This window comes from Balaenoptera acutorostrata, chromosome 3 (genome assembly GCF_949987535.1).
Source record: "Balaenoptera acutorostrata chromosome 3, mBalAcu1.1, whole genome shotgun sequence".
NCBI lineage: Eukaryota > Metazoa > Chordata > Mammalia > Artiodactyla > Balaenopteridae > Balaenoptera > Balaenoptera acutorostrata.
In genome coordinates, this window is record NC_080066.1 from 63,742,021 (window position 1) to 63,754,711 (window position 12,691).

General features: G+C 44.5%; 1 protein-coding gene across 13 annotated transcripts in view; it reads right to left on the reverse strand.

The window, feature by feature from the left end:
* PML (PML nuclear body scaffold) overlaps nucleotides 1-12,691 on the reverse strand; it is a 43,791-nt gene that overhangs the window by 22,946 nt on the left and 8,154 nt on the right. For all 13 annotated transcript variants that reach the window (XR_009007638.1, XR_009007639.1, XM_007197730.3 and 10 more), the window contains exon 3: nucleotides 516-1,096. Coding sequence is in view for 11 of the 13 variants with exons in the window: in XM_007197730.3 (XP_007197792.1) it covers nucleotides 516-1,096 (581 nt within the window). In the remaining 2 variants the exon portion in view is untranslated. The remainder of the gene's footprint in view (nucleotides 1-515; nucleotides 1,097-12,691) is intronic.

A 12,691-nucleotide genomic window follows, 5' to 3' on the forward strand; every position in this document is an offset into this window, starting at 1 on the left:
AGGGGAAAAAGATCTCCTCCACTGAGCCCTAGCATGGTTCTGGGTAAGCACCCAACCACAGGGGGATGGGGGGAGTGGTTTTCAGCCCCTCTGCCCATACCTCATGTTCCAGTTAACTTCTCTGTTGCTGGACACAGGTGGCTTAAGAGAACCTCCTGAAGTGGTTGGTCCCTCTGGGGCTAAAATGATACAGGGTCTGGTTCTCAGCTTTGTCGTTTCTTAACTTCCTCTAGTGTCACAAGATCGCAGCTAATCCATAGGGCCTTGTTAATCAGTCAAACGTGACCCCTCTGGGTGGCTGCAGCCTCGTGTCAGTGCCTCCTCTCCCCCAGATTTATCCTGCACCCTGTAACCTATGATGTGATCAAACCCAAGAGACTTAATAAACCCCCCCCCCACCCCAGTTTCCTTTTCTGTCATATGGAACTGATCTTCTCTACCCCGCCTTTCCCAAGAGGCAGCGGCAAGGCCCAAGCCCTTAAACGGTAAACAGGGTAGCCATGAGGGTGGCTTACCTGTGCCCTGGGTGATACAAGAGACGAGATCCTGCAGGCGCACCTTGAATTCATCGAAGCTGTCCGTGCGCACGGCAGCTCGCAGGCTCTGGGGCTCCTCCTGGCGCAGCTGGTGGAGTGCCTTGCGCAGGAAGCCGTGCATGTCCAGCACCTCCTGGTCGGAAGCATAGAGCTTCATCCTCTGCACAAGCACGCTGCCCATACGGATGCGCTGCAGCACAGCATCCAGGCGGCCCAGTTGGCCTGCTATCTCTTCGTAATCACGCTGGTACCGTGCATTCACCCCCTCCAGCAGCTGGCGCTCCAGCTCCAGCACGTGCTCCACCACCTGGCGCACGTGCGTTTGGATCAGCTCCTCGGTGTCCGCGCGCACGCGGCCTAGCTGGCTGATGGCCGAGCTCATTTCCGCCTGCGCCGCGCCAAAGGCGCGGTCCTGCTCCTGCAGGTCCTGGGTCATGACGTCCAGCTCCTCCTGCCGCTGCTGGATCTCCGTCCCGATGTCGCACTTGAGCTCGCTGTGGCCCGTATCCAGGAGTGCACACGAGCAGCACAGCGGCTTGGAGCAGCCTCGGCAGTAGATGCTGCGGACACATAAGGCTGGCCTGATTTAGGGCTCGCCTGCTTTTTTTCTCTTTATATTCGTTATTAAATTCCTCTTCAAAAATTACAAAACTTTGAATCATGGTATGTTTCTACGTTCGTGCTTTTCTCAATTCAGTGTTTGTGGCTATGGTGATAGTATCCAAACTACCAATAAAACGTATTAGAACGTCAAAAGTTACTAAAGTAATAATAGCTAGCCTCCATCCGTGAAACAATGCCAAGACATACAACAAGAATGTTAATCATCTCTTCCCAGCGTTTCTGAATTTCCTTTCCCCACCTCGGAGGCAATCAGGTGAGCACCCTGGGTGCATCCTTCACACCTCTCTCTATTCAAACAGCTTTACATAAATATCCAGACTATGCTGCTAGCAGAATTCTAAGGACTTGATACATTTCATTCCACTTAATCCTCCGTAGAGTTTCTTAAGGGAGAATTACTGTTATCCTCATTTCACAGATAAAGAAACCAAGACATTCAGAGTTTAAATAATTGGCTCAAATATCTACCACAGTTTTGGGCAGGTTGATGTTCTTAAAAAAAATAAGAGCATGCTAAACCTTTGTAACTTCCTCCTTTAATTGAACTTTTGTTCAGGACACTCCTTTAGGTCTGCAAGTATGGATCTGATGTATTCTCGTTAATAGCTTCTTGACATTCCAGATGGACCACACTGATTCATTCATCCTGTTAATGGACATTCCAGTGATTTCCTGTTTGTGCATTTTTCCCCAATATGCACAATGCTTTCTGTAGCCTAATGCATGCATCCTTTTGTTTCTATGAAATACATTACAAAATAATAGGATTGCTAGATCAAAGAGTATGTATATTTTTATTTATTTAATATATTTTAGCCAGCAGACACTTCCATAGCATTTACTATGTGTCAGACACTATTATAAGCATTTGACAAATATCAACTCATTTAATCCTTCTAACAATCCTATGGAGTGGGGATTATTATTATCCCTATTTTAAGGATGGGGAAACTGAGCAAGAGGTACAATAACTTGTCCGAGGTCACACAATTAGTAAGTGGTAGAGTCCAGATGCAAATTGTAGTAGGCAGAATAATGGCCCCCATCCAAGTACTAATTCCTGGAACCTGAATATGGTACCTTACATGGCAAAAGAGACTTGACAGGTGTGATTACATTAAGGATCTTGAGATGGGAAGATTATCCAGGATTATCTGGGTGGACCCAATGTAATCACAAGAGTCCTCATAAAGGAAAGAGGCAGGAGGCAGGAGAGTGAGAGAAGAGAGAGGTGATGATGGAAGTAGAGGTCACAGTGACACTATCCTGCTGGCTTTGAAGATGGAAGGGGATCATGAAATGCAGAATGCAGGCAGCCTCTAGAAGCTGGAAAAGGCAAGAAAATGGATTCTCCTCAAGAGCCTCCAGAAGGAACACAGCCCTACTGACGTCATGATTTTAGCTCAATGAGACCCATTTCAGACTTCTGACCTCCAGAGGTACAAAACGATATATCTCTAATGGTTTAGGTTCCTAAATTTGTGGTAGATGTTACAGCAGCAACAGGAAACTAATATAAAAACCCAAGCAGCCTGGCTCAGAGTCCATGCTCTGAAACACTGCAGTCCTACTTCTTCAAATATTACCAGGAAAAATATTAGTCACTTCCCTAGAAATACTGCTGTAATTTACTCTCACCAGCAATGAAAATAATAAGTTAGCCCACCTGAGGCCAGGAGAAAGGATTTTAGCTGGGGCCACTTTGGCCTTAATTACTGAGATCAACTTGTCCCAGAACTGCCAACAGAGAGCCTGCTGGCCGATCCAATTCTAAAATCTTGACACCAGGTACTAGTCCTCAGCTTTGCCAGCTCTCAACCTACCTACCCAAGTCACCCAAGGTGGTAAGGTCCCAGGGCTTGACCCTCCTGCTCAAACACAGGAGACTTATGCCATGCTAGCAAAGCTTTTCTGCAGACAGAAAAGTGTGTGGAAAGTGGGATGGGGGTTGCCACTGGGTCATGAGCCTTGAGCTCCTCCAGCCTCAGGAAATCGGATCTAAGTAACAGAGACCCACATCACCCAGAGGCAGGGCCAGTGGCTGTGGTAAGTGGCAGGTGGAGCAGAGAAAAAAGCTGGGCAGATGTGGATCTGACCTCAGCTCTGTGCCCTTCCTTGGCAGGTCATTTAACCTCTCTGCACCTCAGTTTTCTTACCTGTAAAATAGGGATAATTCCTACCTCATATGGGAGTGCTGGAGAGGATCAAATGAGGTAAGCCCTACATGAATGTCTTTAAAAAAGACTATGATTATAATTGACTGAAATATTAGTGCTCCCTAATTAGACACTACTAATGAGAAATGTTAAGCAATTATGAAAGGAATGAATAACTCGACAGAGGGCAATTTGGCAGTATTCATCAAAATTACAAATGTATTTATCCTTTGACCCAGCACTCTCCCTTCTAGATATCTTTTCTGCAGCTCTATCTCCATATATAAAAAATAACATTTGTACAACGTAACACAGTCCATAATAGCAAAGAATAGAAACAACCTAAGTGCCCATCACTAGGCAATGAGTTACACAAATTACAATGCACCCGTACAATGGAGTACTATGCAGCTGAAAAACACCGAGGAAGTTCATTATATGGAAAAATCTCTCTGGCAAAATAAGGATAATAATAGGAGTATTAGGAGGATTCGATGAGTTAATATATATAAAAGGTTAGAACAGTGACTACCATATAATGTGTTCAATTATGACAATGTACATTTTAAGTAAAAAAATCAAGGCGTAGAAGTGTATTATAGGGGACCTCCCCTGGTGGCGCAGTGGTTAAGAATCTGCCTGCCAATGCAGGGGACACGGGTTCGATCCCTGGGCCGGGAAGATCCCACATGCCGTGGAGCAACTAAGCCCGGGCGCCACAACTACTGAGCCTGTGTGCCACAACTACTAAAGCTCGTGCGCCCTAGAGCCCACACACCACAACTACTGAAGCCTGTGTGCCTAGAGCCCATTCCCTGCAACAAGAGAAGCCACTGCAATGAGATGCCCATGCACCACAATGAAGAGTAGCCCCCACTCACCGAAACTAGAGAAAGCCCGCGTGCAGCAACAAAGACCCAACGCAGCCAAAAAAAAACCCAAAGTGCATTATAGGATGCTGCCTTTTGTGTAAGAATGGAGAAAAATAAGAATATATTCATATTTGATTGCATTTGAATAAAGAAACCTTGGAAGGATACAAATTAATAAAAGTATTTACAGGATGGGGCAGGGAAGAGGTGGAGTGAGGCATTTCACTGTATGCCTTTTAGGTTGCTCTCATGTTTGAACCTTGTGAATGTATTGATATTACCTATGTTTTTAATTAAAGAACAGAATTCTACTAGATGTGGGCAATTAGATAGGCTATAGAAATAAAGGGAGAACTAGAACCAGTTGTCATTTTCCTAGCTTTGGATCCATGGGAGAGGGGCTGAGACCGAGGTGAGTGACTCTTCCTTAGAAAGAGTGCTCCAGGCCTGGGAAGGGGACCCCTAGGGTGGCCTGGCTGGAGGGAGAGCAAGACTTGCTGGGGGGACCACAGTCTCTGCTGGATCCTCTTCTTAAGCCCCTTCTGCCCCAAATGGGGTCTCCCCAGGGAAACCAGCCACCCCTGCCCCTCTGGATGGAAGGAGACAATTTTCAGGTCTATGTTGAGGGGCCTGCATCGGACGCCCTGGGGTCCAAAGCCCCCAACTTTCTGGTAAGACTGAGGTGCAAACCCTGAATCAGAATGACCCATTTTGGGCCTGCCACCCAAGACCAAGGATGACTTCCTTGGCCTAGGGTTCCTTCACCCTCATTCAAAGGACACTTACTGAGCACCCACTGTGTGCTTGGCACTTTTGGGGGAGACAGAGGTGAGGTGGGCACCTACCCACAAGGAGCTCCATGACAAGGACCCAGACTTAACACAGACAGAGAGGTGTAGCTCTGGAAAGCAAAAGGGCACTTATTTGCTTCTGGAAGACTCGAAAGAATGAACTAAAACACCACGGAATCAATAAGAAGTTGCTCAGCAAAGTGGCTGGATTATACCAGAATTAAGAGAAGAAAACAGCTTAATTCTATCCCAGCAAAGCAAATGAAAAGAAATATGGAAAATTTTTCCATGTTCTCATTCACAACAGCAATTTTAAAAATGCTAAAAAAAAAAATACCTAGACATAATCCTAGTAAGAAATACATAGAACTTATATGGAGTAAATGACAAAAACCCACTAAGAGAGAAAGTCTAAAAACAGAAAAGTGTATCAAGGTCCCGACTGGAGAGACTAAATAGTATAATATTAATTTTCCTCAAGTTAATATAAAGGTTTAAAGCAATTTGAGCCAAATTACGAATGAGATTTTAAAACTCAACCAACTGATTCTAAATTTCACATGATGAAAAAAAAGAAAAAAAGAAAAAAGAATAAATTTCACATGAAGGAGTAAACAGATCAAATAGCTAAGAAATTTTTTGAAAAATCAGTGTAAGGAAGGGGATTTTCTCTGCCACTGACAACATTATAGAACTACCATTATTAAAAGTGTACATACTAGTCTAATAGTCAGGAGAATGATCAGCACAACAGACCACATAGTCCTGAAAGAGGCCCTGGCATCTATCAGAATGTAATATTTTATATAATAAACAAAGCATCCCAAACTAACGGACATTAAAAGATTTTCAACTATTAGATCATGAAAACTGGCTACGGGGGGGAAATAAATCAAGTTCGAGCTTTGCTTCATACACTACACCAAGACATATTTTTGATGAATCGGAGTTAAATATGAAAAATAACACCATGGAGACATAATAGTTGACTATTTACTCTCATGACGGTAAAGACCTTATAACCACTGAAGAAGTGGAAGAAATCATACTATCAACATATGCAGCTGCCTGAAAATTCAAAACTATCTATTTTTTGGAAAGACATTCATGACCTCCTATTATAAGAAAAGCACACTTTGTAACACTAAGTGTTGTTCATTCTGTTTTAGATGATTATAGAGACAGCAGGAAGGAAAGGAAAAAGTCTAGATTGATAGTAGTTACCTCTTTCTCTTCCTCCTTCCCCCTTTTTACTTACTGAGATTTTCCAAAAGTTTCTGTAATCAATTCTAAACAAATGAGTTTGGACTTCAAATAGGAGGCAATGGGGAACCGTAAAAGAACATCCCCTCTAGGAATTACAACAAGCTCTTTCTCTTCTGCCTTGTGATATATTGTTTTGTTTATCCCTTTATGACTGTTCAGTGAATTGACTGCATGATTAATATCTTAATAGAAACCCCAACATGTTTCCTGGGTTCTCAGTCTTCCCATCCAAAAGCTGCCTGTGTCTAAACTGCCATCCCAGAGGCCACGTGACAGCAGACAGGGTATGGGTTCTGGAGGCGGCCCGACCTAGGCCTGAATCTGAGCTCTTCCACAATTCCTAGCTATGAGGCCTTGAGTAAATTACTTTCTCTCTCTGAGTCTTAATTTCCCCATCTATACAATGGGCATAAGGATGCTCTCTCATAGACTGTTACAAAGACGAGGGGCTGGTGTATGTGAAGTGACCAGCACAGTGCCAGATACACGTTGGACATTCTGGAGCTGTGAAAGAAGAGGGGGCATTAACCACACGTGTACATGTGGAAGGGGAGAGCCCTGCTGCTGGTGGGTGAGCCTCTCAACCTCAGGCAGTAAGGAAACATCACCACTGAGTGTGGTCTCTGGGCTGTTCCCTTCCCAGTAGGGACATGCCGTCCTAGACCAGCCACACTTCCCACTAGGACCAGAGCAGCATGGCACTTCTGCTGTCCTAGGAAACAGGGTAACTCAGAATGCAGGAAGCAAAATTCCTATGAAAACAGGACTAGTGGAGGAGAGATGGCCCCAGAGCAAAACTCCAGGGCAGGCCCTGGCTTGCCTGAATGGTGATGGAAAAACTCTCCACCTCACCGCCCAATCTCAACAAGGGTTGAGGGGAGCTCGCACTTTGGTGGAGTATGGAAAGGAGCAGCCTTCTTTGGAAATTCAAATAATTAGCTAGAGGGTAATTAAAGGGATCCGTCAGTCATTTACACAGTAGTATGGATGCATTTAATGAGGCTGGTTTTCTGCCATCTCCAGGGTGACACAGTTGAGGAAATAAGATTTCTGAAGCCAGGAGAGGAGATGCATAATTGTAGAGACTGGGATGCTCAAAGAGAGTGAAAGCATTATTCCTGTTGACCTCCCCTCCTCCAACTATTCATTAGTTGAGAAGGTGGTGACAGAGATTGGAAAACCTGCCGTCTCAGAGAGGAAGATAACAGAAGTTAAGAGAAGCAGCAAAGAGGGACTTCCCTGGTGGCGCAGTGGTTAAGAATCCGCCTGCCAATGCAGGGGACACGGGTTCAAGCCCTGGTCCGGGAAGATCCCACATGTCGCGGAGCAACTAAGTCCGTGCACCACAACTACTGAGCCTGCGCTCTGGAGCCCACGAGCCACAACTACTGAGCCCACGCACCGCAGCTACTGAAGCCCACACACCTAGAGCCCGTGCTCCTCAACAAGAAAAGCCACCACAGTGAGAAGCCTGTGCACCACAACGAAGAGTAGACCCCGCTCGCTGCAACTAGAGTAAAGCCCACGAGCAGCAACGAAGACCCAACGCAACCAAAAGTAAATAAATAAAATAAATTAAAAAAAAAAAAAAAGAGAAGCAGCAAAGAAAGAGGAGAGGAGGGAGCCTTGTCTATTTCACACTATGGTCTTAATGCTGGTCCCACACCCAAGAAAGAGGAAGAGAAAGTTTGTAGTTTCCCTTCCCCACTCTTTTCTATGTAGGTCTCTGCTTTCAAGACTGGCATATCCATGGTGGACAGTGTTCTGCTGGGCCACGTCACTCATTCAGTAGGTAGCAGGTGCACTGCTGCATGGGTGCCCTGCCTCTCCTGCCCTCTCTATGGCAGTGAATGGCACTACTGTTCAAAGGCCACTCAAGCCAAAGATCAAGGGGAATTCCAGATTCCTCCCCTCTTCGACTGCTTCAACAATAACTCATTATTAAGTCTTGTTAAGGTCTACCTTCATTTACTTAAAAAAAATTACTGAGTACCAGCTATGTACAGGTATGGGGCTAGAATGTAGAGACGATTAAGGTAGAATTCTGGTTCCTAAATCTGTCACATCAGTTCCCATTGATACTGCCTTTGTTCTTGCCCCAATTATGGCTTATCTCCTTTAGCACTGTCCCCTAATAGGCCTCCTTGCCTCTGGTCTCTCCAATCAACCTTTCCCAGTGCCACCACATGGTATTTCTAAAATGTGATCATCTGGGAATTCCCTGGCGTTCCAGTGGTTAGGACTCCGTGCTTTCACTGCCAAGGGCCCTGGTTTGATCCCTAGTCAGGGAACTGAGATCCCACAAGCCGCGTGGAGCAGCCAAAAAAAAAAAAAAAAAAGTGATTATCACCATACACTGAGGTGACTGCAATGATGCCCCTTGGAAATACAGTCAGAATAGTATCAAGTGCAAGAAATATCTTAGGTAACACATAAGTAATATGTTAATGAAGGAGATTCAATTTTTGAACAAAGATCACTTGGGCAAATTCACTGAGTTTTATAATAATGCACTATAATTATATAGTATTGGATATTAGTGAACATGAACACAATTTGGATTTACATGCCAGTAAATGTTGCAAGAGGACAAGGCAAAGTTTATCACATAGATAAGTACAGTGATTACTTATTAATCTGATTAAGCTATTTCACTTAAATCCAACCTAATTTCAATAAATAAAACGGCAAAAGAGATGGAAATAGCTCAAACAATCAATTAACTAAAGCCATGAATAAGAAAAATGCTATTGGATATTAAGGTAACAATAATTTAATACTGTATTAAATAACATATGGTATAAACAGGCAGCTCTTCTATTTAGTTGTACCTATCTCAAAATACCTCCCCAACTCTAACAGCTTCGGCAGAACAAATCTAAACTGTAAAACACGCCAAAGCGGGCTTCCCTGGTGGCTCAGTGGCTGAGAATCCGCCTGCCAATGCAGGGGACACGGGTTCGATCCTTGGTCCAGGAAGATCCCACACGTCGTGGAGCAACTAAGCCCATGCGCCACAACTACTGAGCCTGTGCTCTAGAGCCCGTGAGCCACAACTAGTGAGTCCGCGTGCCGCAACTACTAAAGCCCGCGCGCCTAGAGCCCGTGCTCCACAAGAGAAGCCACCGCAATGAGAAGCCCGCGCACTGCAACGAAGACCCAACACAGCCAAAAATAAAATAATTAAGTAAATAAATTTATTTTTAAAAAAATATGCCAAAGCAGGCATTTGTTACAAAATTCAATGACTATAAAGTTAATCATTAAATGTTAATAGAATCTGGTGACATCAGAAACAAGCAGTAACTCCTTACGTGACACAAACAATTTTGATATCCTCCAGAAGTACTTTTATTAAAACAGGTATAAAATGATTTTATGTAGCTCTGAGTGTATACTGTGGTTCTGATCTTTGTTACTCATTCAATACTCACTAAATATTTAAGTTTCCCCCAAACTGTGGTAATACTCTTAAGATTACTAATCAGAAAAAAAATAAAATCATGAATTAAAAACTGTAATACTAATGGTAATAGAGCAAGAGGAAAATGAGAAGGAAAGGAATTGGAAGAAAGAGGAGGAGGGGTTATGTTAGAAAATTTCATTGAAATAAACAGAATTTTTAAACTAAAGGAGCAAGCCGGGTTTCAGAATAATTTGATACAATATGCTCCACACCAAGACAGCTTGGTTAAATTGATAAACTTAAGGAATGAAAAATATCTTTAGGCATCGAGACAGAAAACGCAAATAAATTTGGCCTCAGGCCTCTCCTGGTGGACGTTTGATGCTGGAAGATAATGCAGCAAAGTCTACAAAGCTCTAAAGGAAAGACCGTGACCAGGTATATTACACCCAGCCAAGATGTCATGCAAGCGTAAAAGCAACTGATAGACATTCTCAACACCAAGACACTCTAGGAATTCAGAACACAGAAGTCCTTCTTGAGAAAAACTGCTGATTGACAACATCCGTCCAACCAAGAGCTGAATCAAAACAAAGAATCCATGAAAAGTGGTGTTAAAAGTGAAAGGACCAGTGCTGTGAATTACAGCCATTGTGACATGGAACCAAGACTACAAACATGGGAGTGGACCATCCTGATCTTTCATGGCAAAGACTTTGTTACTGTCTAAAATGGATGCATTTCATTAAAAACAAACTATAATGACTCCAGCCTCTTGATGCCTTAGTAATTTTTTTGCTTAATCTTAGAGAGGTCTTTTAGGAAATATTTTAGGATGAAGAAATATTTCTTTGAAGTTTAGCAAGTCTAATTTTACTTTAGTATCTTTTTCTTTCATCAAAGTCAAGGAAAATTAAATTTAACATTGCTTAAATAGCATGCTTCCTTTGAAGAAGCTAATTGTAAGGGAAGATACACTCTGAGCTCGAAACAAGCAACTTGTAGAATCCTTTTTTTGCAACTCGGCCGCGTTGTTAGTTGAAAACTACCTGTATGTGGAGGCTGGCAGCACCAGGACAGACTCTGCAGAGTCTGCAGTCAGGAAATCCTGCATCCTGTCCTGGCCCTAGCTCGGATAAGATCTCCTATTTGGGGATGAGCTCCCATTAATGTCTGGGCCTCTTGCAACAATTCTCTCTTCCTCAATAATCTTATAGGAGGGTCTGGAGGGAATTAAGGTAACAGCACAGGAAAAAACATCTCAAAAGACAGGAAAGTGCTTTATTGTGTTAAGAAGAGGTTAAATCCAACCAGAAGAGCCCATTCTCTGACCATATTGGAAAAGGTTTCAGTTTCCTATTGAAAGGCGCTGCCCAGGTACCAAGGGATCGGGGAGCGTCACTCAAGGCTGATTTTAAGTCTGTACCCTGCACTCTGGTTCCTGCCACCACTGCGTGACGTCCACCTCTGCCCTGAACCCTCCCCTGGGCTGCCCAGGATGCCTCTCTCCACCTGTTGCCAATCACTCCAACTTCTGGTCTTGGGAGCTCTTTTCCCAGTTTATGATCTCATCATACGTCTCAAACTTGAATAATAGGTCTTTCATTTTCCCCACTCAACTGTAACTAAAGCTCTTCCCGCTACAAGTTTTGATGGTCCTGGATTAATTCCCCTACCCCATCCAGCCAAGCTTTGGGATCTGACACCCCAACATGGGTCTCATCGACAGTCCTAAACCTCCATTACCCTTGGCTGCAAGGCACTCCCAGCACATGTGATGAAAAGGCTGGCAGCCACCTTGACCTCCAGGTCAGGCAGGCCATGGCCGTGTGAGACTCTGGCCTTCTCCCCATGCTGCCACCTCTGCATTCTTGCAGGCCTCACCCCCACCTGCACCATGGCTCAGCCTCCTAATGCAGCTCCCTTTCCCCAGGTCCAGATTCTTTGCTTCAGTTCCGCTTGGGTCATATATATCCAACAGTAAGGTGGTAAATCTCAAATTCTTTATGGAATAGGGTAAAATGTAAATAAGCATGCAGCCAAAGAAAAAAAATCCTGGTCTCCTTGCTCCTAAACTTGCCCACTTCAATCAAAGTACCAGAGTGCAGAAGAGGATCTGAACATTATCCCACTCTCTGCCTTAATACCACCAGTGGGTTTCCAACAGAATCCCCAAAGGTCCATTCACACTGTGTTCTACAGGATACTCGCTGGTACAAGAGTAAACTGCAGGAAAATGGAGCAAACTGAGAACATTCCTTTGTCCCGGAAATTGTAGGATAGAGTCCAAACTCCTCCAACTCTCCCATGTTTGACCCTAGCTCACCCTTCCAGACCCTGCCCTCCAGCACAGCCTTTACTTGCAGTTCCTGAAATGCAGCAGACTTGCTGGTGCCTCTGCCTTTGCACATGCTCCCTCCCCTCTCTGCTTCCTTACAGGCCAGGCTAAGTGTGACACCCCCTTGGAAGCTGCCATCCCCAGCCAATCCAGGCTGGGCAGGTGGTCTTTTCTGAGATCACATGCCTGGTGCCTGCCTTCCTTCTTCCTTCTGCCCTTAAATAACTGAGCACACACGGGATGTCAGCCGTCTGGCAAGGGAAAATATGAGGGAGCGGACTGTGTCTTATCACACTGTCCTAAGGGCGACTATCAGCACAGAGTGACAATGGTGAGCAGGCTTCCTTGAAGCACTTTGCAGCCTTGATTGTTAACTGCAGATCTGGTTCCTCCAGCAGACTGTGACCTCAGAGGGCCAGGGCTGTATCTGTTTGTACTTATACCCTAGCACCTAGCAGGGGGCTTGCTACATAGCAGGAATGTGGGCTGAAAGAATGGACTCCACAGGCATGGTGATCAAATGCCAATGGCCCCAGGGAGGACACTCCCAGGCTGAGTTTGAAAGTTTAAAGCCACTTCTGATGCCGCTCCCAGTGTGAGCCCTAAGTCAGCTCAATGTCAAAGGATGGAATGGTTTATTATTGACTTGTAACCTGCAGGAAGTTGTGGGTTATTTATGACACTGAGGTTTTGTGCAGAAGA